The sequence below is a fragment of the Phaethon lepturus genome, unplaced genomic scaffold (assembly GCF_000687285.1).
Source record: "Phaethon lepturus isolate BGI_N335 unplaced genomic scaffold, ASM68728v1 scaffold18983, whole genome shotgun sequence".
NCBI lineage: Eukaryota > Metazoa > Chordata > Aves > Phaethontiformes > Phaethontidae > Phaethon > Phaethon lepturus.
Window position 1 is genome coordinate 22702 of NW_010529939.1, and position 25887 is coordinate 48588.

The 25887-nt window shown below is 38.0% G+C and overlaps 1 protein-coding gene across 1 annotated transcript in view; it reads right to left on the reverse strand.

The window, feature by feature from the left end:
- LOC104618496 (RNA binding protein fox-1 homolog 1) overlaps nt 1-25102 on the reverse strand; it is a gene marked incomplete at its 3' end in the record, with an annotated part of 47609 nt that extends 22507 nt beyond the window's left edge. The window contains exon 1 of the mRNA XM_010284107.1: nt 24855-25102. Within this exon, the coding sequence (XP_010282409.1) occupies nt 24855-25064 (210 nt within the window). The remainder of the gene's footprint in view (nt 1-24854) is intronic.
- Nucleotides 25103-25887: the final 785 nt, after the last annotated feature.

The following is a 25887-nucleotide window of genomic DNA, read 5'->3' on the forward strand; positions in this document are numbered from 1 at the left end:
ACAACGCTGTTGAGACCAAGATTTTCTGACTGATGCAAAGCTTGTGGCAATAACTTGGTTACTGGAAATCCAGTCATCCTCCCTAAATAAGTTCTCCTATACAGTTCATTTATACATTACCTTAATATACAGAGAAATTATTCACAAAACAACATAGCTCAATACACAGGAAGGCAACTGTACTTTTACCTGTGATCATTCATTCATGCAGGAGCATCACTGTTCAAAAAAAAGACTCGGATTCTTTTCTTAAATGTTCAAATCATCTTAAAAATTCTTGCAAGTACTATCCCTCATAAAGATGCAATAAAGTTGATTAAATTTTTGTTCTGGCAAGAAGCTCTATCTGGACAAAAATATTTTTTAAAGTCTGTGACTACCCTGTACAACGCTGTGATATTTAATGGTATTTGTGCAAATGAAAAATCATTAATGAAATACTATGCTACACAGCTTCAAAGGACATTACTTTCTTTAAAAGAAAGGGAAGAAATGTCTTTTGATGGAATATTTGCAGGTTTGGCTATGAAGGGTGGTTTAGAAAGCAATGTTTACCCTCGGCTGGAATCAATGTACTCTAGTTTCTGAAATCCTGTGCCCCCCCCCCCGAGCTACCCGAGCTAGACTTATGTCATGCATGTAAAGTCCCTTCTTGTAAGAGTTGTGTTGACACAACCAACTGCTGAGTGAACTTGTGAAAGCAGAGTTTCATGCTGAGAGAGAATGGTTGATTGCTACAGTGCAAGCCCATGGAAAGAAAGAAAACGTGACAGCGTGATAAAAGGTTTTTCATTATTTGACCCCTCACCTACTCCTGAACTCCTGCTGTGACTTGCCATTTGCTCACTTGCATGTCTTAGCCCAAGGAGTCAATTCCTGAACCCTCTGAAACACAGAAGAATTTGAGGGTTCTCCATGTCACAAAAAGACACTTTCTAAATCACATTGCCGTTTTTATACTGAGGTATACACCAGCTGAACAAACAGTAGTTCAGCTCCTATGCAGGACAGTAATTTTTCAAACTTCATTTACTGCCATTCCATGAAAAAAAAGGCTGGATTTATTTTTCTTATTAGCTATGTTTGGTACTTCCGTATCTTAGCGTGTTGCAACCAAATGCAAACAGCATTTCAAAAGAGAGACAATGTTTTGAATGGAAAAGCATGTCTGTGCCTGCTGCGTTCTGAAGCTACCCTTTCCATAGAGCACTACATGCACTATCATGGTCCAAGGAATGTGCCTGCAGTTTTCCGTCAGCCCAACAAAAGCCAGAGGAGTCCACATCATGGAACATTATGCTTTACGTAAACCAGAAGCAGACCTTGTCATCCTTCTATTGAAGCTCGTCTAACACCTTTCCTTCATTCATTTGGAAGACAATTTAAAGTTTTAGAAAAATACCCCTTCTTCCTTCCCTTCTCCCACTTAAAAAAAAAAAAAAAATCTGAAAAACTTCTGGATGGGCCAATGAATTTGTAAAGTGTTTAAATCACCAGTTCACGTCTAGCTGTGAATGCTGATCTTACAGTGAATTCTGCTTGATCATATGAATGTTACAGAGCTTCACCAATGCAGCTTTTACTGCAGAATTGGGCAACTTCGATTCCTGATACTCAAGTTTAAGGAAACATCTTTTAAAGAAGTGGAAACAGCCTTGAAATCGCCTTGAAATCAGGTCTTCCTTTCCTGGAAAGGAGAATTTCTCAAGAAAGAGGGCAAAGAAAACATTCTCTAATATCAACCCTTGAATCAGGACAGTTGGCACTGAGAGTTTAAAGCTATTGCCTATCTTTCGCTATTTCTCATGAGCTTGACCACAGACTTCTTCCCTTGTTTATCCTCAAGCACAGCAACCAGAAATTCCTCAGTCAAGATATACCTATTTTCAACTAACATCTGTACAAAGATGCCATTAGCCATAATAGTCTCAAACAGTTTGGTGATCTGTAGTTCACTTCAGGAACCAGTACAGGATGTTACAGCCACATGGGAATGTGATCTTTCTGAAATATGCCAGGATTACCTCTTAAAATATTCTGTACATCCTTTTCTAGGTACAGGTGTGGTGGTTATTCAGTTAATTCCTATTTGGTTTTATGCTACATATATGTATGCATTTGTAAAGACATAGCTTTTCATTCCTTCCTCCATCATATATGTGTCCTGGTTTTGCCGGGATAGAATCATAAAATGAGTTTTCTGTTCAGGAAAGCTGCATTCCTAAGATGACTGCCGTACCCGTTACTATGAGAGCAAAGTTGACAAGACACTTTGTTTTAGTTGACGGCCAGCCATGGTGCGCGGGTGTCCATAGTGATCACGGCCTCCAGCAGTCTTGAGATAGCCAGGTGCTAAAGCTGGGAGGAAGGAAAGCCAAGACACCTGACCCAGGCTGACCAACAGAAGTATTCCATACCATAAACATCGCGCTCGCTATATATTAGGGAGTCTGCTGAGAATCTCTCTCTCCCTCAGTGCCTGCCGTCCCTGGAGGGTCTCGCCCGCCGCTCTGCTCCCGAGGCCAGCTCTCCCTGCGCTGGAGCTGTGCCGCTCACAGCGTTCGCCGGCTGGTGTTCGCTGCTGGGAGCGCGCAGCTTGCGACCACTATCCGGGCTGAGTGTAACTCTGTGTACTTTATATTTCTTCAGTATTGATACTAGTTTTACTGTTTCATTAAATCTGTTTCTATTTCAACCCATCTGAACCCACGAGGTTTCTTTTTCCCCAGTTTGCCTTTCTCATCTGAGAAGGGGCTTTCGGGGCATAGAACAGGTGCTTGCATTTGGTCCAGAGGTGGGCTAAACTGAGAGTATATGCTAACCACATGTTATTTCATAAAAGCACTGAACTGTCTTGGAACACATAGCTTCCACAACACTCTTCACCTACATCTGTTAGGGGGTATAGCATGCACTGCATTTTAAAAATGTATTTATAGAAAAAAAATCAAATCTGGATGTCCCTTTTTGCTCTTTCGTGACGCTTAGTGCTTCAGGAAAATCCTCACAATACCAAAAAGTGGTCAAATTTTGTACAGCTTGTTAATCTTCGCAATAATCTTGCAGGAATATTACAGATGTACTAAGTGGGCTGAGATACTTTCTGAGGTATACAAAATATCCCATACACACTGAGAACCATGTTTTTGATGACTCCGTGCGACAGAACAAGGTCTTAGACACAGAAAAATGCAACCCTTCACGCCTTTGCTTGAAATTGCAGTCATAGAATAAACATTATGTAAACACACTGCTGGTAAATGACAATGATATGTCATCTTTTCCCATCACTGTTCTACAACGTCTAGCATCCGATGGCCATAAGCCAAATAAACAAGACACTCTTCAGAAAGGAAGAATTAATATGCTACAGGAAGGCACTCCAGCATGATCCTTTTCCTTGTTGTGCATTGATTTACATAGTTACGCTATTTTCCCTTTAAATCTCACTTGTATATCGAAGATTCCATATTCCTCTCTTGCACATTCTCTTTACATGTATATAGTATACAGTATAATAGTATAACCATGCAAATAAAAAAAAATCTTTATGTATTTCCTTTTTGTGCAATCATGATTACTGCATCATTGTTATTTCTTAGGATTTTTCTTTCTTCCTGCATTACAGTGTCCTTTCCACCATTTATCTTGAACCTGCATAACATTAACTGAAGTCTCTCTAGGCACACTTTGTTTCACATATTAGTAACTGTAAGCTGTAGTGCTCACCAGACTCCTTGAACTACAACTAAAGTCTGCTTTATTACTTCCTGAAAGGAAACAGGAACATAACTTAAGAAAAACTAACAAAAGAATACTATTGCCAGATGTCCATCACACAGTCAGCTTATCAGCCACCACCCTCTGTGGGAATAATCCCAGTGTCTGGTATCCCAAAACCAGTCTTTGATGAAACTTAAGGAATTATTTTTTCCATTTTTTTCATTGTACTTCAAACCTGTACTGCAAAAGAAAGCCCCAACAATCCTTAGAAGTCAACCATCTATGATGGTTAGTGGACTGAAACTGGACAAAGGAAAAAACAAAATATTTTTTAGTTATTTTTTTGAAACCTGCTTCTAAATCTAAGCTTGTATCCCCAACTTGTATAAAATCTCTGCCAAACAGTTCTTTAGTTTCTTCAGCGATTTAGGGACATGCAAGTACATTTAGCTTCAATGCTGTTATCGAAAACAATTGGTAATCTCAAATATACTCAAAAGAGTATATTTCATGGTTCTTTTTTGTTCTTTTGTAGGTATGGAACTTTCATTCTATTTTATACTCTTAACTGCATTTACTGCTTTTTAAGGAAAGAAAGGTTTGATCATTCAGTTTGGCAACCAGGCCTACACTGTATAGACCATACTTCAAGAATGTGAGGAAATCACCGGAGTTTTTTAATCTATGACAGACTATTCAGGATGAGCTAAGAATCTTCATTTTGTGAGTAGAACTTAGACACTAATATGAGAGGAAGTTATGGTAATAATTAACAGCTATTGAGAGTAAAACTCATTTAGAAATATAATAAACTGAGAATACTTAAACTGACTTCATCCAGAGAAAGATAAAAGAATAGCGTGAATTGCATTTACATTTAGTATCATCTGCTTTTGTAACACCTCCCCCTTCCTCTACTTCTAAGGGAAATGCTGTCAAAAATCCACTTTGTTGGACTTCTGGAAATGGATTTACAACTAAAATTGTAAATTGTAACCTTTACTGTCTTGCTCATTTTCATCTCAGTAAAGAATTCATCTGCTCCAGAACACTGTGCATCTCTTGACCACTCAACAGCTAGAGAAAAAGTATCCCACGCATTTTTAATTATTATTTACGAAACAAAAGAAAGAAAAGCAGGTCAAAAAATGAGATTCACAAATGCTAGGTATTATTTGAAATTCCTTCAGCTATTTGCATAACCATCCAGTAGGTTTTAAATGACTGCAGTTATGAGATTATACAAATTCATGAAGAATATATATTTATTAACACGTATACTCAAGACTCTTACTCTTCCTCGATTAGAATGTCACATGAACATTTCTGCTGAGAGAAAATGAATTGTGAGTTAGAGATGAGCAGTTCTGTCTCACCTGACTTACTCATGTGAAGAGCCTGTAATAGACATTGTGGGGTGCACGCATTAAATTAGAAACCACGCCACTGGTTTTTTTCAAATTCCCTTTAAGTAAAAAGGAAGAGAAGAAAAGGTTAATTAAGTTCCCCCATGCAAGTCTATTAAAAATATCCACGATTAGTGTAGCGTGAGGATATGTAATTCAAAAAGAAAAAAAAAAAAGGAAGAGGCACTATTGAAATATACAGCTAGTCAATCAGAATGACTGAACAGCTGTGGCTGCTTTAATGTAATACAGACACTGAGAATATTATAGAAAAAAAAACAAAAACAAAACAAAAAAAAAGAACTAAGTTTCTGCCCAGAAGTATGATACAGAAAGCCTCATAGCCAAATATAACCAAGTATGAGTTGGTAATATAGAATACTTTTTTGTGTTATCATCAAAATCCTGTATTTTGTAATACAAAGTGGCATTTGACAACACGAGTCATATGTCCATAACTTGATATACTGGCCTATTGGGGTTTTGTTATAGGGATTTCTAGTTTGACCAATTTTCCCAAAATAAACCATCTCAAAATTTGTTAAGAAATACATTCTTTTCAGAGATGTTATGGAGGCTTTTACAAGACATGTGTTTCACTTTCTGTTCTCTCACAGGTATTCTGTGCTAATTCTGTCAGAGCAGAAACTGCTCACAGTGTTCTTTGAAAATTTAAATATGGTCTTAAACTGAAAATAATAACCACAGAGATTTACTGAAGATATATTTGCACAATCCAAACACTATCAACGTTTAAATTGTATCTTAATAAAAACACAATGTGTTGATTTTCAACAGCTAAAAAGAATAATAAAAAAAACCCAAAGAAGAATAAAAAAACCCCAAATGCCAGGCTTCTGCATTAGGAGATGGAAGTAGCTGTATAAAATATTTTCCTATTTAAAAAACATTTTTCTTGTTTAATTCCTCAAAACTGTTCAGTATCCTCCAGATACATGTGTACTTCATTGCGAGAATAAATTGAAAGTAAAATACTTCTTTTGTTACCAGAGAGCAAAAAAGGCTGACAGCAAGTATCAACAAGTCTGCAAATAAAAGTTTTCCATATTCGATTCCAGATTTTATTAACTGCTTCATTTTAGCCTGGCCAAGACATGGCACTTCCCTGAGAAGAGTGGAACTGACTCAAAAGATTAATTACAGTAAAATTATCCTAATCTGTCATAAGCTCTGATATAGGAGTAAGAGGAAGTAATTTGCTTCAGTAAAAAGCAATGATCACCAAAGCATGAAAATTAACACTTCACAGAGGTAGATATTAAATGAGAAATATTAGCTGCATCAGCATATTGGAGACAACTATAAACTGCAGAAGACTTTTTAGGCTGAGAAATACTATAGTTTATTATGATAAAGTCAATTTTATCATTCAGTAAATGCTCACTTTGTGAATTTAGCACTGTATTTCGTTCTCCTCAAAGGTAAATTGCATTACAGCTTTACAGAATTCATACCACTGCTGTTTCCTTTATGCATTATTGCTTACTTTATCTTACGGAAACTTATTAATACACAGAAGGCAAAAAATCACTGAGCATTATTTTATTACTTTGCATACACAGACACCACCTATGACATTTGCTCTTCAGAAAAGAGGGTTTTTATCATTTTCAGTCAGTGGGCACTTATGAGCAGATGAGAGGTTTGGGTTTGGTTTTTTTGTGTTTTTTTCACAAAGAGAAATAAATATAAAAAGATAAGTACAACTATGCAGTGAAGATACTCGGGCTTTATGTTCTTGTATAACAGAATAAATTCAACCCAAAGATTTTATAACCACTAGTATTCATACTGAAAGGTACTAATGCATCATTATGATCTAGCAGGTTGCTCGCTGTGTTTTACAGCCTTTCACACTACATTAACCTTTTGTACCTCAAGTATTTATGACCTCATAAGTAAGTATTTATCAAACTGAAAGCTCATATGCAGCACTGTGTTTTAGCTATCATTGTTTAGGAACATTTATACTTTCTTTTTGCCTGAATTTAGAATCACTTTGGTATAGAGTGCATATTTTTAACAAAAACATCAAGGCAAAGTAAAACTATTTTTCCACTATCCATGAAAATGGCTAGACACAGAATTGCTAAATGCCTCAAATATGGTCTCATGCCAATGTGAAGAAAACCTTCTCATGCAGATTTTGGTCTAAAATAAAATACGAATTTTTTAGAAACAGCAAATATATTTGGTACGCTTTCTGCAATATTCAACAGCGTCTCATAGCAAAACAATACACAGAAGTACTTCTGCTGCAAAGAATCATTGCAATTCTCAAGTCATAGATTCTCCAACTACGTATCATGCTCTATATTTAAAAAAAAAAAAACCTCCACCAAATACAGCAATTCAGGCAGTATGTATGCTGTGTGAAATGGTCTCATGCCATATGCATAGCCACATTTGAGAAAAAACCTGCAGTTGATTAATGTATTGTACAAATATTGCACAATTACAGTGTTGCTTGCAAATATTTTTCCTGGCAAATCAGTATAAATGCGAGGTATTGAAACCTACCATGAGGAAGGCAAAATTGTAAGCTTACAAACATTCTCATAAAATTTATGGGTAACAGCCAGCATTGCATAAACCGAGCGTATCTCCAAGAGAAACGACGACTGTCTAAACCTGTAATTTCTTTGCTCTCGGTGGTGTGTGGCAGGGTAAGGAATTATCCTCCTATCCACAAGCACCTGAGTGATGGCAAAAAGAAGAAAAAAAACAAAAGAAAGAAAAATTGAGACAAGAGGAAGACCATAGGGGAAAATGCCACAGGAAGGGAAAAAGGGCATCTGCTGCTCTGGTACCATCTTGTGCACATTTATGCAGGGACAATGGTTGAAAGAACGAGAACTCAGTCCCAGCCTCTGAGGGATTCCTGCTTGCTGGTAATCATACTGAGATATAGACTATAGTTGGCCTTGCCTGCTGTATTTATTGCAGAAAAAACCTCAACAAACGTAAATAACTTTGTTACAGATGGAATAGATTAAGAAGTTGCTGAGGTGCTTTGCTCTCTATAGTGCCCACCTCTAAGAAGATGCTGGCAGTCGACCCCACTCCCGGTCACACTCCTTATCCATATTGTGATCTCCTGCCACCCGTCTTGCAGCTTTCCCAGGACTTCGAAGTGTAGATTGTAAACTCAACAACCCAGTAAGTCAAAGGACAGTTTTCAGTCTCCATCTCTCTTGACAGCCACAGGTCTCTCTATTTGTACAGCTAAATACCACAACAGAACACCTTCATATTTAGCATGCTACAGGGAGTTTTACACTCTTGTCACCTGGCCTTTGCTGTGATCCTGGCAGCAGCCATGTTCCTCACATCATTTCATGCCCCATCTTTGACTTCTCAATCCCATTCCTCTGTGGAAGAGAGCTAGAAACTATGCCAAAGCAAAGGGGTAGCTACATCTTGCTAGATGCTACCACACACAATGACTCTACCCTCATCACGTATCACAAGGCGGGGTGCAGGTGGACGAAGAGGTGTTAGCTTCACATGGTCTGCATATGGTATGTCTGAAAGTTAAACCAAGCCACAGAGTTTTGCCTTTTTTTAAAACACCATACACATTTTCTAAGTAACAGAATATCTTACCAACCTTTTTTCTCATTCATACACCTGAAACACAGCATTCACAAAATTCAAGCTCAGACTGTGCTCTACTCAACACTCAATGCTCCAAAAGCACACACCAGTTCAAAACGAAATTCAGCAATAGCGTTCTGTTGTTATGGGAGAAAGACTATCTCTCAGTCTAGACACTGGGGCTCAGGACAGCCAGCTGCTACAATCTCTTCTGTCACAGATTTGCCTCTGGCAGGTTATTTAAACTACTTGTACCCTAGCTCTTCCTCTGCAAAAGTGGAAAAAACAGTAATTGTAATTCAACAAAATCTCACAAAACGGTCACAAGGATGAAATCAATCTTTTCATGAGAAAGAAAGTCATGCTAGACTAAAGTGGTAGCATCACGTTCAGAAATATTTCAGTCTTATAGTCCACTCCCAAACCTAAATACGTTTATCATTTGAGGTCACAAGCTTATAAGCTCTCTATCTCAACTTGTTTTGTGCTACTCCATAAGAGTGGTAGGAAATGCAATTCAGCTTCCCTCATATAAGGAATCCTCACCTGGTAAAATGTCGGAAATTTTAGACAAAACAAAGAAGGGTCGCCTTGCATTCAGAATCAGATTAGAGCAGCCCTCTAATGCACCAATAGATTGCCTTGTGCCCTGACAAGCTGCTAGTAATAGAAACCCCTTGGTCCCTCAGCTGCACCAAAGCAGACAACACATTCCGGTCCTAAGGCAGTAACACAGCATGTCATACATCCTCCTGCAGTCACTGTGACATCTCTATGAGGAAAAAAACCACAGTAAGATTTTATAACATTGGTTACATCTCTGTGACAAGGTAATTCATCAGCACCAACAAGCTTGTACAGTGCAACACTGAATCCCTATGTTATATTCCTGCAGCATTAACATCAGCCTCATATATTTTATGTATCTCCCACTCAGCCTTTACTATACAGGAGAGTGGACAGTGAATTCATGACTAGAGAGAGAAGACTGAAGCAAACAAAGCTCACAGCCCTCAAGGCTTTTTCTTTTAGTGATAAAATTAGTCTAAATATGCACTAGGATATTATTTTCACAAACTTTATCAGAAGAAAGTCAAGGTACAAAGGTATTTTAGCAAATGTAAGAGCACCAAATTTATCACATGGACACTAGTCAATTTACCAAAGAGCCCACCTGTAAATAATGTAAGTAATATTTGGCATGAAATATCTACTCATACTGAAAACTGCTGAGCCAATACTGCATTTGATTGCTGCATTGGATCAGCAGGGAAGGTGTTACAAAACGTCCCCAAAGGATTAGTACTTTCAATTAAATCTCAGGGATTTCCTAGTTCATTCCTATTTCTTCACCTGAAAAGTATGATCAAGAACAACTTCTTGTAGTAAATGCACGGTTTGTTGCAGGGGCAGCAAACTTTGACAAACACACCACCAGCCAGCCTCGCTCCCCTCTTTTCAGTCCCAGCAGCCAGAACGTACGCCTGAGGGCACTCAGCTTTCCAGAAGAGAATGGGGCATACTTCTACTGCTCGTGAAACCGCACATTGTAAAACAGGTTCAGGTCTAGCTAAACTCGAATGATTACTCTGATACCTGTGGAATGACTATGCTGTACGTGCAGTAAACTTCCTGTGAATGTCTTAAGTAATAATGAGTAACTCTATGCTGAACCAAAAAGTTTCCTTTTGCATGTAATAAAGACAAAATACGGTTCTTCATGGAAGAAAACAGACAGACAGATAGGTGAAAATACAAAACTTGAATATTCAGGAATATGAGCCCTCCTTCCTTCCCACTGTAGAAAAAAGGCTTAAAAGCACAGGACACAGTAAGTTCAATCAAAATAAAAAATACCAGGTTCCTAAATTATGCTAGCTAGCAGGTCTAAATGGTCAGTATTTGAAATATGTCAAATCAATAATTCCATTAATTAGAAAGCTACTCGAATGGGCCAATACAGTCTGAGTGTTTAGGTTAAGGAAACTGGAGATATTGAGACTAGATTCAAGTCTACTACCTGAAAAGGTTACCTATAGAGATATTAAACAGCTGATGATAGTAGAAAGAAATTTTATACAGTGGGTGGCCAGGGCATAGGTGACTAGTAGGGCCGCCACATTTCTCAGTCAGAAATGTGACATACAAAACGACTTATTTTTACTATAGAGAAGACTTGCTACACAAGTAGCATAGCTGAGATTAACAACGTCATCTATATCATCTAGCACACAGTGAGTATACGCTACATTTCCAGGCGTGTAACGGTCTATCTGGGAATCTTAACTTTGAAAAGCCCCAGACAAATATCCCAAGTCCTCAAATCGCATCTGGGTAAAAGTTCCATGCAGAAAAATTAGATGCATTGGGCTGAGGCAGACACATGGGATATAGTGCATTTGCTGTCCTGAAAGTATGTATTTGAAAAACAAAGAAAGAAACGAATTCCAAATAAAAAAAACACACCTGTGTTGAAAACAGAAGTATCTCTTGCTGTAACAATAATAATAAAAAGAGAACAACCTTAGCTCTTTCCACTAGAAAGCACAGAACAGAATCAGTGATTCAGACACTAGTACCTTTGATTGAACATGTTTTGTCTATAAAACACATGAGAATCTTTGGAAAGTTGACTTCGCTGTACATGCAAGAAGAGAAGTAACATGGGAAATGGCTGCAAGTTTCTTTCAAGAGAGAACAGAGAGATAAAAGGAATGGAGCTGCAACACTCCCAGCTCAGTGGGGAAAAAAAGAAAAGAGGAAGCCTAGCTCAAAAATGAGAGGAAGAAAGTTCTAAAATTGGAAATGCTTCTGGAGACGGGAAGAAGCCAATAGCAACACTTTAGGCGGGTGTGAAACTGCTTTTATGACATGCATGAGCCATTTCACAAGTAGCCAGTATTGGATAACTTCAAGCACACCAGCAGGTACTGACACTGCAGCGCAAGCCTGATGTTTCAATTAACGCGTACCACCCAAATAAAATGTCACCCATCAGCTCATATTAAAGGCAAAATCTTATAATGCAAGTGTATTCAAACACAGCTATCCAGCAGCTCTGCAGACACTCGGGAACCCACTATGCAGGTACCTGTTCCTGAATCTGGTAACCTGTAAGCAGTTCAGTTTGATTATGATAAACACCAGTACACAACCGTTTCGCTTGTAAGTGCTTGCAAGACTTATCTCTCAGCTTAAAACTGTATTTTGTCCCCACAGTTCTGTGTGCCATGCTGCAGATCTACCGGGATATAGCATCACCCACTCCTGAGTATCAAACAACGTCTGTCAATACATTAGAAATGATTCAATTTCTACCTTACAAACATGCTTACTTCTCCAACTTAACTTTTTGATTTTGTAAATCTGAAAGAAATTTTTAAAACCCAGGAATTTAAGCAAGCTTCCTAAAAACCCCACTAATCGTAATGTATTGTAAACTCATCACTTTAAGCGATCACTATAAAAGAAACAATTTTCAATCTGCTTAAAATCTACCTTTTTATCGGATTTTTATTTCCTTTATATCCTTTACTTTTTAACACTATCTAATATTTTTTCACAAACACACTGACAAAACTAGAATACATTTGGCACTAAAAAGAGAAAAAAGTGACATTCGTATGTAAGGAACAAAGCTCCAGTACTTCTCCCGCTCCAGGTCAGGACAGCTTTCCACCTGTCCCTGCCAGTTTTTCTTGAAAGAAAAAAAGGAAGAGCTTATGTATGAGAACAAGGAAATACAAATATTCAGAGGTGAAACTTGGCATCTGTTTCATTAAATTTGGTAACCTTGTACTTGAAAACTATTTAAGAAAGGAAATGAAGGGGAGGGAATATGTCCCTGAGAAACCATATTTCTCAGCACAAGTATTTCCATACCCCTAAAACCAAAGAATAAGGACTCTGAGCAAATAGGCAAGAGACTAGCTACTAGCTTTGCAACTAAATGCACAAGTTAAAAGGAAATTTCTCTGGCCTAAACTATTAATTTTTCCTCAATGTAAGTGAAAAACCACATGATTTCTTTTTGAATATCATTTCATGTTAAGAGTAATAATTTCAAATATTTTAAGTAAGTTGACATTTTTTAACTGTATTTTTGGCAATAAATCTCTTTAAATAAGGGCAGCAGTAAGATAACATTTTTTGTAATAGGAACATATTACAAAATACATCACATGTCATTATGAAAAGCAAAATTAGGTGTCCCAGCATGATTATAACTTTAAAATAATAAATTTACATCGTTTCCATTAAGTTTTGTGGTCACCTTTTATCCCTCACATTATGTGCTTACAATCCACAAGACCTTTTATTAAGTGAAGCTAGCACTACAGAAGCTTCGTCTGCAAACACTAATTAGCAGTCAGACTTAGATCTTTCCGGATAGCTGGGTGATCATGCCTGCAGTATGTTGCAGTGTTGGTACACATATTGCTTTCAAATCAAATATTTAGATACTATTCTGGAACAGCTGGAACTTATGTGAATCCTTATTAAATTAAATAGTTGACATCTTTTGATGCAGTTTTTATAACAGCAACAAAAATCCACAGGCATAGAAACAGACTTGCCGACTGTAATCACGCTTTCCTCTTCTCTTTTGACTGAATCAGAAGGCATTCTGCTGGCTTTTTTTTTTCTTTTACAAATCAGAGAATAAAAGAAAAGTATTTTAATTCACTGCAAGAGAAACCCTCCGTTCTTACTTTTCAAGGTATATGGAAGCTGGGAAGCAGTGCCAGTCTTATTACAGAATCTGCAATCAGTCAATATATAAAGATTGAGATGTCCTCAATGGCAAACAATCTTTGAAATCCTCTGTTCCATTGATAGAGAATTTCATGTTCTTTGTCTGCCGCACCTGGAGGTGTTATTAGAGCTCGTGGCAGAGGCTGATAAGAAGCTGCCACACGGGCACTCTTTAATCGCCTCCTCCTCACAGCATTTTCACAGAACTGATTGCTGCGGCTGGGAAGGACCTGAAGAGTCCTGACACATCCTCCTGCCATTCGGAGATGGGTTTTAAACGGGCATCTCAGAATTTGTATACTGGGGTAAGACTCTGACTGTAGTTCCGAGGCAGTTCCCAGAAAGGGAAGAGATCAATAGTAGTGGCGACGGTTTCAGTGGGTGAGATTTAAAGAGGTCTCCACTGGAAAAGCAAATGCAGAAAGCCCCTTTAAGCAAGAGTAGTGAGTAGCCTGAGGGGTCTCTCTTAGAAAGCCCTTGAGAGGCTTTTCTAAATCAAAAAAGGCAGCACCATATGCTGATACTGCAACACAACAGCGTGGGATACCATCTGAAAAAGCAGCTAGAACCAGCAAGATGCAGCAATCGAGATACACAAATACCAGAGAATTCATCTTTGTTCTTCACATCAACTGTATATTCCCTTCAGAAGATTACATATTCTCTCCATGCCACATTAAAATCAGTGGTACCTGGCTTTGTAACTCCTATGGCAGGGGGGATGAAAGTAAACTACTAGATAATCTTGGAATAAGCAAAAACTGGGAAGAAACGGGAAGTCAAGACAAAGCAAGCACATGGAAAAATAACATCAAAGGAAAACCAGAGGAAGATTATAAAAAGGGAATAAAGTGTTGTAAAGATGAAAAGGAAGACAATACAACTAAAATGTACACAAAGATGAAAAACAGGCAAGAAGCAAGCAAAAGGAGAGGCAGGTTTTACATTTATGCAATTCTTAATTAAAAAATAGCAATTATTTTATACAGGTATATAAAACCTTTTCAATACATCAGGAGATATTTACTCTCTATCCCTGCAGTGCCAACAAAGTAACTAAATGTTCAACCTTTAATCACGTAAGTAAAAAGCACAAAGCACATGGCAACTACTCACATCTCAAAAAAACCTCTCCAATAAGATCAAGTTAATATCTTAATCAGCTGACATTATGTTTTTTGAAGTTAACAACTGCTCATGTATCAACATGAAAGAACTTCCATTTCATATAGGGCAACCAAGTAGGTCTCATACAGAGAGAAACAGAACAGGGGCTTTGCTTTTGCTGTGGGAGAACTGCATGTAACCTTTTGGTAAAGGCATTCTACTGTAAATGAATATTTTAATAAATTAATTATCAAATGTGTACATTATTTTAAATAGTGTCTAGCTACAAGATGCAATTGTAAAGTATAAACTGTCTAACTGGGAACAAAACCTATTACAGCAAGAGTAAATTTAGTTTTAAGAGTACCTGAATTTTTAAAATAAAAGTACTGATCTCTGCATGTATTATTCTAATTCATTGATGTTATAAATATATTTTAAAGCATTTTGTTTTAAAAGAAATAGAAAAGCATAGTAATAAGAATATTAAGAAATAGTTTCCTTTACACAGTGATGTTCATATTAAAATCAGAAAATTATATGCTAAGAGGTTCAGATTCACTGAGGCAGTTATCTTATGTTCCTATTAATAGTCTTAAACGTAAGTTACCTGCAGTTTACAGTACAAAGGTATGCACGCTTTCATAACCAAAGTCCATCTCCAATAGCCTAACGGCCGTCCTCGCTCCATTCTTAATTTCCAGCAAAACTAGGACAAAACCCCTCTACTATTCTGGTCTTCCTCAAATCGCAGCAAGTATCTTGACATCTGGACGGCTATTTCCATGTCACACTTTTGTAAAGAAATTGCCATATAAATGCAGAATTAATTCAAGACAGAACAAAACCAGATTACTCTTACTTATCCCTTCATCTGGAATTTCGACCTATTTCTACAAGTAATTTATAAATTATTGGCCATTTAATGTCTAGGTTTGTGCAATTTAAAATAACCACGGAAATCTTTCTGCATATCACAGAAAGACCAAATACAGCGTGATGTGCGTGCTAGGCTATTAGCTCAGTCTAATTCCTTTCCAGTAAAATCTGAAAGGAAGAACTTCTACCCATTTCCTGAATGCACACCTAGTTAATAAGAAAATTGTCCTCTGTCTCCTTCCGCCTGTGATGTGTATTTCACCCTGTCACGTCACTGGTAGACCATAAAGCAGCTGCAAACTTACAGATGGGTTCAACTGCTTGCAGGTTAAGCCAACAGAGAGCGATGTGCCTCGCTACTGTCTTTCTAATATTGATGGATAGCAAAGTTAAATGTTTGAATCAAGTCACTCTTTCATACTGACCCTAGAAAGGGAACAGATTAAGCAGGGAGAAGTGGAAAGCAAGCCCACACATGAGTAACATTTAATTAAAGTAATTCTGTGGGCAGGTGGGTGGGTGTGTGGGAAAGCTGAAGAGAGAGGTGTGTGGGAGAGGAATGGAAACTTGAGAGTATAAACAGGATTTGAAAAAAAAGTATTTTCAGGGTTGGGTTGGGGGGTAATAAGCCACTAAGCCATCCTTAACCGAGACCCACTTGTAGTCATGCAGGAGCGTAAGTTTAGCTCGTGTGTGACCCTGGGCAAAGACTGTCACATGAATAGAAATTCAGCCTTACGATTTAAGGAAGGAGAGAGGAAGCCAGTCTGAATGATCTTCACAGCTTTTAACTCCAAACCCTGTTAGTTTTCCATCTACCTGTTCTACCTCTCTAATTTTGACCTCTCTAATGGAGAGCCAATTTCTTGCAAGCAAGGACCTAAGGACGTTGCTGGTTAATCAAGATGTCACAAACATATTCTCCTCATGCCATTGCACAAAGTAGTCCAAGCAATACACAAGTTTATACTGCAATTACAAAGAGTTGGTACAGAGCGGAATCAACATCTTCTGATAAAGTTGTAAACCATTAACTATCATGTGCATGCCAATTACAAGAGAATGGAAAACATTAGTCTTACCTAACCTAGCACAGCCACTCCAGTATTTCGGGAAAATGGGAGCTAATTTTCACCAAAAAAATCCCCCCATAAGGATCAATTTTAATTACCACGTTACAATGTGAAGCAAAGATGCAGAAGGTCAAATACAAAGTAAGCTGTAATTAGCTGTTTCATCAAAACTGTTGAAATTTATGCTCAGTTTATTCAGCAAAATGTGCAACGTATTTTTCCCAATACATCAGAACGCGAAGCACAGCCAAAGCATTTGGATGCCACGGCTACTTCGACTGCACAGAGAGAAGCAAAAGTCAATAACATAGATGTAAAAGAATTGGTATGGAGAAGGAAAGAATCTAAGAGACAATACAAAGCATAAGAAAACTCAAAAAACCAATAGAGTTAACTCTTTCAGGGCCAAGCAGGAAGAAAATCCTAAATTGTTTAATTGGTCAATTAAACTTGGCACATCAGAAATTAATTGGCAATGCTTTTTAGAAGAAACTTTTCAAATTGGAGTAATAGGACTATGTCTCTGTTTGACAATGTGATTGAAAAGACCTGTGCAACGTTTTGTTCATTAAATCTGCCTTAGAGCTGGCTGGAATTACCTGCTCAAGTGATCTAAGAACTGTTAGTCTGCCCCACAATGAATATCCAGAGGGGTATTCAGTGGTATTCAGCTAATTTATTTGAGCAAACATAACTAGAGATGACAGAGCATAACTGCTCTCTCTATCCCTGGATGGGGGGTTTTTTTTGTGTCTGGGGAGGAGCTTCAGCTTTACTACTTCACCAATTTCAAGCACTCAAAAATCATGAGAGGAAGTTAAAATCACAATGTCTCAAAAAAACCCAGAATAGTCATTTTTATGTCTTCTGTGTCAATATCACATTCGTAATCCCTTCTTGCTATGAGAATCAAAAGGAAAGAGAAGCTGGGGTGATACCTAAATCGCAGGGATCGGTTACCGAGATTTCAGAAGAACACAAGGCGTGCTGCGACGGCTGCAGTAGCACAATTAGCTGGCAGCGTACCAGCTGTCTCCTCACTCCTGTGAGGAGCAACAACCGCTTTCTGGGACCAAAGCCTGAGTTAACTTAGCAACACAGGAAAAAAAGGGGGTTATCTCCTCACCTGGCAAAACAACTAAGTGTACAAACAGGCGCTTTATAAACGTTATCATACAAACCAGTCAGTTCAAGGGTCTGCGTATCCTTGAGAAGAATCTATTCTAGAGCACGCACTGACACACACAGCTGCTGAAGCGAGCAGTACGTTCCTGCTACTCCTTAGCACAGGCAAAGGAATACAGGTGGGGCACAGTTATAAAGTTGACACACGGGGCTCTCAGCAAGGAAGCCTCTTAGAAGTAATAATGCCTATGATCACGAGTCACTACCGTGCCTCACCAAACCAGCACGGCGTTATGTTATCTATTTGGGATGTCAGTTTTGATCTCTTCACTATAGAGTAGGAGCTGGAGCAGCTTGCTTGCTTCTGCAGTTCTGAAGCACTTTGGGTCTTGAAACAAGCTCCGTGAAATATCTTTTTTTCAAGCAGCTTTTGGAACCAAATATAATAGGTAGTATAACTGAAGCAGCACACCATGCCGATACAATAGCCTACGCCAGCAGGGTATGATTTAGATGAATAAACACTGCTGTAACAATTGTCAAAGTATTATCAACTATCTAGCATACTGGTGGCAAACTTCTATGGACAAAAATACAGGATTGAAATAGAATAAAAACTGGGTCATTGATAGCAGTTGGGGAAAAAAATAAGTATCCATGGGGAAATCTGACTTGCAAGACAGCGGCTTCATGGTAGAAAAGTTCCTAGCTCCTCCGCAGGGGGAGCACAGTCCTCTGAGTGCCACTGTTTAGAGAAATGATTGATGTGGTTGTCTGCACTGTAATTCTGCTCCGCATGCTTTCCAGACAGACCTACACACAAAGGCGACCCAGGCACTTTTTCCTCCCAAGCCACAACGGGCAGTTCCAGGATCCATGTTCCCGGTGCGCTATGAAAACCTACTAGGCAAAAGCAGAATATTCAGAGACCAGGATAACACCAGCTGGGCTCAGCAGCACTGAAGTGTCCCACTCACCGTGCATGTACTTGGTATGTTGGACTCCAAGGAAGTTTACCTCAAGGCTAAGAAGCACAACCACAGTTCCACGTTGAACCAGCAAATTACACAGAACATTGTTTTAAACACCTCTACTTCAATGAGACACTGCTGTAAGAACAAAGGATGGACACCTCTCAACCCAGTAGAATATAGCCCACTGTTAAATATGGAATAGAATTTCTTGAAACAGCTAATGTATCCCACACCCCCAGGAGATGGACAGACCAGGAATGAAACAGTAGGAGAGAAGGAAAAGAATGAAGCATTAGGGAGAAAAGAAGGTGGGGGGGGGAGGGGGGAGGATCACTTGTACCAATCGTTAAGAACAGAGCAGGAAAAAGAGCTAATGAAAGAATAGAAATATGCTGCAGAGAACTGTAGTAACACCTGCAAGCTTAGGCAACGCACTAAAGCACTTCACTATTAATGCTTGCTACTATCAGTCCAAAGTATCTCTGAGCCTTCCCAAATCCTTAGATGAAGAGATGGCCTCTGCAACATGACTAAAGAATGCACAAACCTGAACATAATTAACAATAAGAAAAGAAACTATCGAGCTTACAAACCACTGCATTTCAAAGAATATACAAAATTTCAAGGTAAAGCAAGGCAACTGTAACAACACACATCTAATATATCAATTGTTTTCACACAGAAGAGTATCAAGTTCAGTGGATGCTACAGGAAAAATTTCGCTAGTTAACCAAGCTGAAATTTAGTCATAACAGAGGAGTTACGTCAAAAATACCTCATCGTCTTCGATGATCACAGACAGCCCACACCTCTGCACTGCAAGTCTTCTCCAAGACTTGAGCAGCACTGCATCCACTAATGTCATGCTGGGTGTTGATTCAGAACCGCCTTAGGCTGAAAAGCACTATGCACGGAACCACCAACACTCCTCCAAGTAAATGGCCTTTTCCCTCGAGGACTCCTATCCAGGCACAGCGCTTAGCAAGGCTTTTCAGCTTGTGGAATCTGGCAAGTCACAGGCCAAGGCAGAAAGACTGCACAGACACCTCAAGTTTTCTCTAATGCAAAAGTCAAACTAAGTTTAGAGCATATACACACACATACATAAGACAGAGCATTATTACAAACTCAGTTTTTACTCGACCGTGATATTTACTTCTATTATTAGTATAATACACTTAGAATAGGAAACACTAGAGAAAGCACATTTACTTTACTACTACCTGCTTTCTTACACATGCCCAATTAATGTCCTTTGTATTTATATACTCATCTCCCACTGATATCAGCAGAAAACCACAGGCAAAAACTGAACAAGTTTTACTGTCGGAACTATATACCTGTACAATATGTTTGCATATATATATATATGTAGACGGGTAAAAGGTGATTTCATATTTCATAAAAACAATCAAATGTCTAAACTAAAAAAGCCTTTAAAATATGTAGCTATGCAACATAACCCTCAAATCCACTCCGCAAAATCGTCAGACGTGTTACTTTTACCGTAACTTTGTAACACACTTATCATTGATCCATCCTTCTTGAAAGAAGCGATGTACTATTTTTGTTAATGACTAAAAGCACATTCGATGCTATGCAACTCCAGAAGTCTACCAGGACTTAAATAACCCAGTACTGGATGAGTATTGATTATTCACATATGCCCATGCACTACTTCCTTGATTAACGTTAAACAAACATATTGATTCAAAAAGATGAAAACCGTATTATTCAGAGAAGACTCAAAGTAACTTCTGACAGTATTTTATTACCTACAGATGATTTCATATTATTTCAGCTAAATCATCCTGTCTTCAAACATTTACTTCCCTTTCATCCTGTACACTTTCTGTTTCATAGCATCAAAATACAAAGTTTGCAATCCCTATACATACAATCTAAGCACCTCTTATGTCCAATACTTACCCTAACATAATACTGCGCTGCATTATTTTATCAGAATAATAGATTAAAAATTTTCACTAGGAAATACACTTTTTGGAAGTGCAAGAGCATTTCTAATCCCACATCTGCACTGCTAAATGAATGTCCATTAAATTCTATTTGAATTAGTTAAGCGTAACATGCAGAAAAGTAAAATCTTAACAGTATCAGAACATTCCATACCCCTTAACTGCAACTTTCAAAGTGCTTGTTAGTCAATTCGAGCAAAAGCAAGCAAGAAAATGTTCTTTCTTAACTGAAAAGAACTTTGGAATTAAACTGAGAGAGAAGTGTAAGGAGAATGGTATGGGTTTTGATAGGGTAGATGCCCAGCCAGTAGATGCCAGTTGGAAGTCCACAGAAAGTCAGTGCTACAAATGACAAAAGATTCCCAGAGCATTATATTCAGATATTATGTGTGCTCCCTGGAGAAGCTCAAGGTTTGAAAGGGTTTTTGCAATATTTTGTTTTAAAAAGTAAAATCCAAGACAGAAAAGGATCCCTTCATATTAAGTTCTCCACAAAATATTTTAATCAGAGAAAAGCATACTTTTGTCTTCTGATCAGATTTGTCTGCTTTCATAGCATATAGAAAATACTACATATTCTGTAAGGCTGTATTCTTTAATTAATGTCCCACACCAACTCAAAGTTGGTTTACAGCATTTTTTGGCTTGGTAGTACTTTACAGCCATTTTAAAAGGCCAATGACCAAAGACAACACCCGAAACCTCTACTAGAGCCTGTAGACTCTACTCATAAGGAAATCAAGCCTACAGACTCTCTACATTAATAGCACTCTAGTGAGCACAAATCTGCAAACCTATAATAAAACTGATGATTGGAATCTTGTTCAATTTGCAGCAAATGGTGATACTAGCAGAGGTTCCAGCTGGGCCAAGATCACACTGTGTTGCAGTAAAGGATTCAAGAGAGGTTGCATGGAACCTTTTTATTTTTATCTTTATTACTTATATCTTAACTGGGGCTTAGGTTGCACTCGACCCAATGTGAGCTCTAGCTTCAGTGTATGACTCTCTCAGACAAAAAGAAACTGGGACACACAGAGAAAGCCAACGTATATGTCTAGCCTCACCATGGATTAAGTCCTTCATGGATGAGGTTAAGTCATTTCTGGTAGTAGTTCTACAAATTAGGTAATTGCCCTGCTCTTTATTAGTTTCATATTTCAAAATTTTAAGATCCATTTTTAGTGGTATATCCAGCTTCACATGTACATCAATATGCATGTGAATAAGAAAATTTAAAAATTGGTCTTGCTTCCAATAGCTTCCCTAATGTACATTAATCACAGCGGTATTCTTTTGTGAATGATTGATCAATTGATTATTCTTCTTTTAAATGCATATAATACAGCTTACTGAAAGGAAACTATGTAAAAATATTGAAACCTACCGAACATGTGCCACTCTGACCCCACATCAATTCAACTTAAAATCCTTTAAGACTGGAAACCAACTATTCAAAAAGCTAGCAGGAACTGGAGAAAAACACAATTTTTTTCCTTCAACAATAAAGACCACATGGAGTTACAATGTTGACACAGTGCTGTTGAAGCTCTATTTCATAATAAAAACATGTATTATTAAACCTACAGAGAGATGTACACAGCTGGACCCTCATAATATTACAAAGCCCATGTCAAACCTGCCTGCGATCCATCTGCATATATCTATTTATAATGTCTCTACAGTGTGTTCAGAGCAATGCTAATGAGACAGAGTGTAAGATCTAAAATCTAGATCTAAAATCTAGGTACCCATAATTAAATTGTGCAAACAGCATTTGACTGTAAATTTGTAAAAGTAGTAGATGATACATTAAATGTCAAGGCTACTTTGAACAATGTAGATCCATACATACGCACTTGTAAACTTGTATTTTCAATGCATTGTTCTCCAGGGAGGGATAGTATCCACAGCTTGCAATATAACAGTGCAATTTAGGAAAAAATATCTTTTTATAAAGCAAAACAAAACTTTCTCAAAAATAGCCACAAGTCAGAGGTAAGGAAATCTAATTCTTTGTAAACAGCATGGAAGATACTTCAAAAAGTTATGTGTGTCCCTCTGTAAGAAAGGAAACAGGAAAGCAAGAAAAGGATCCATAATAAAAAGAGCAAATAACTACGCTATATTCCCCAAATACAAAAGGTTAGTGGAATTGAAGTGTTATTCTTCAGAGAATGGCAATTCACTCCAAGTGGAACCAGAAGGGAGAAAGTGTATGTCAGGTAAAATATAATTTGGCTATTAGCAAGGCAAAAAGGAACTAAGAGCAGCAGATAGCAACAGATACAAAACCAAACAACAACAAAGCCTATTAGCATATCAGAAGCAGGAAACTTTCAAGGGAATCATTGGATTTGCTAGACCTGGGATTAAAGCAGCACTTGAAGAAGATAAAGGCATTGCAGACAATCCAAATTATTTCTTTTCATCAGTCTTTGCCATGGAAGATGTTGGAAAAATGCATTCCTGACTTTTCTGATAAAGAGACTAACATTTCTTCAACCTGAAAAATCAAAAAGGGCTGAGGAAACACAACAAATTGAAAGCAATATATGATGAGGGATGAGCTCCTGTCCCACTCATATCGACAGGTATTTTACCATTGATCTTAGCACTGACAGTCTTCAGAACCGAACAGCAAACAGACCAACACTTTCAAAATACGAAAAGGCTGAGCTGGACATGACAGTGGACTGTTCGGTGGTCAAAGAGAGCAAGTAAAATAATAGAATATAGAAAGAAGGAGACAGTGACAGTAGGAAAGTCTATATTTTTAGTCATTATCCAATCTCTTCTGGCGTATCTATTCAGCTTAGGGTTCCTGCTCGAAACCAATGACAGTGGCATATGTATGTTGTTTGACAACAAACACTGCTATGGAAGAAAATTTTAAAAGCTGGAAAGAACCAGGAAATTAATTTAGCAAAGAGATGAATAAGAGAGGACACTGCAGAGCTGCAAAGAATACTATGAGAAATAGGTAAATAGGATGCTCTTCAACTTAAACTTTCTCACGCTACTAGAGCAAAGGGCCAATCCAAGCAATAACAAGTTACTGAGTCAAAAATAAAAGGACTGAAACGTTTTACTGCATAAACCACAAACCTATGTAACTAATTCACAAGGACATCTCCATGATAATAGCAAGGAATATCCTTGGTGCTTTTGCTATTGCTTTTCTTTCTTGTTCATAGCCTTATACAGAAATTAGTGACATGTCAATAAACATAAATCTTCAGAAAAACTCATTTAAGGGAACATGCTTTCCCTTTCCTCTTGCTCTAATGCATGAAACTTTTCAGGCTGGATAAATGGCAGAGGAGGAAGGGGAGGTAAGATCATGTATGGGACATAGTTGCAGCAAGGATGAGGACAGCTAGTAGAGATGTTTCAAGCACGTGCTCAAATTGCAGTGTGCTGTCTGTGCTGTGCTAGATCCCACACTTGTAACGCGGGTGGTTGATGGCTCAGAAACCTGCCAGCTGTTGGCACGGGATATACTGGATCCCAATCTAGAATTAAGACAGAAGCATTAAACTATCAATGTGTGAAATTTGTGACTTAAATTACAAGGTAGGGCCATCGAAGGAGTCTCTTGCATAATTCATGACACTTCAGAACTTCATATATAAATCAAGTAGAAGGAAAGTCTATCATTTCTGCTCTGTTGAGCACAGATCCACACACAACTTTGGTAACGGCCGCACAAACAAGCTCTCTAGAAAATACAGTATTACAGACATGCTCTCCACAATACTTGTTTACACAGTTCCGCAAGTAATTTCAATACAAACTGCTCAGAAGTGTCAAAAATACAGAGGTCATTAAAAATAACAAAATGAGTCTGTTTGTTTGTTTTCCAAACGAATGCTTACAAACACTCTTTTGCAATGTTCTTCTGTATTGGACTTAGTCAAACTTTATTATATGATTCATGGGCTTGCTATTAATCATTCTGTCTGTCTAACACTGTAAAAAAGGAAACTACCGATTCTACAAAGCTCCCACACTTACTAAGAGGCTCCAAAAGCGTCAAAATTATATTCTCCAAGTTCAATGATAAACTTTGACAGACTTTCAACCTTGAAATGGTGAGTAATCCTGACACAAATGAACTGCAAAACTATTAATCATAACGTAAGAACAGACGTTATCAGTAAACATACATGTAACTTGCAACATTCTGCTTTAGAAATAGCTGAAGCCTTGACTTACTGTGGCTGTGCCGGAGACAGTTTGTGCATTTGTGTCAGCTGCACTCTGTTCAGAGTGTGTCTGAGCAGGAGGGTACATGTTTAACGTGTGCTCTGGAACAGTGGTTTGGCCTGTGTAGTCTGGAGCTGGGTGAGGATGTGGGGCTGTGTATTCTGCAGGGATACCGTTCTGAGGTGGCGCAAACTGGGCTGAGGCATAAGGCTGTGCCATTGTGTCAGGAGGTGCTGTAGCTTCCTGATTACCCTGTAAAAATCAAAGGAGAAAAAAGGAAGAAGAAATATGGAGTGAGATAAAATAAGCGATGATCCTGCACACATAACACCAGAAGGGATGACAGCACTGTGCTAAGATTGCTAGCCTGAAAAGGGCAAAACGTGTGTTTTTTGAGGAGAAAACTTCTTATCTGAATTAAATCCTTTTTGCTAACGCTATTGAATCTTACCATACTTAGACAAACAAATCTGCTGTTTTCTGGATAATTGTAGACTATTCTTTAACTAGGAAAGGTCAGTGAAGTCTACCTGAACTAATGCCTCCACTCAGACAATGAAGAGGGACAAAGCTCAGTTTATTCCAAAGGCGACTGAGCGCAACTGCCAATACGGAGCTCTGGTAAGGTTCGCCCACGGGCTGTGATCTGTTCTGACTCACCATTTGCAGAACATAATATATGCAGTCAACACACAGAGCAGGATTTGGATGCACACTGTACGCTGAAAATCTTGATATGAAATAATGCTCTATGAGATATTCAGAAATACTTTGAGGTACACTGTATTAAGCAACTGCATGCACAAATGCAAAAAAATAATGAGAGCCGATCAAAATATCAAACACCTGAATCTAAAAGTGCATCAGTCCAAAATATTAAGTTAACATAAAAGAAAAATTCTATGTTGTAGGCTGTCAAAAGATACAGATTTCAGAACTGTAAAGGATTTAAATTTGAATACAGTAGTCCCTCATTTCCATATTACAATAAGCCTATACAATTAAAAAAAAAAAGCCCTCATCTCTTTCTATGAAGATCCAT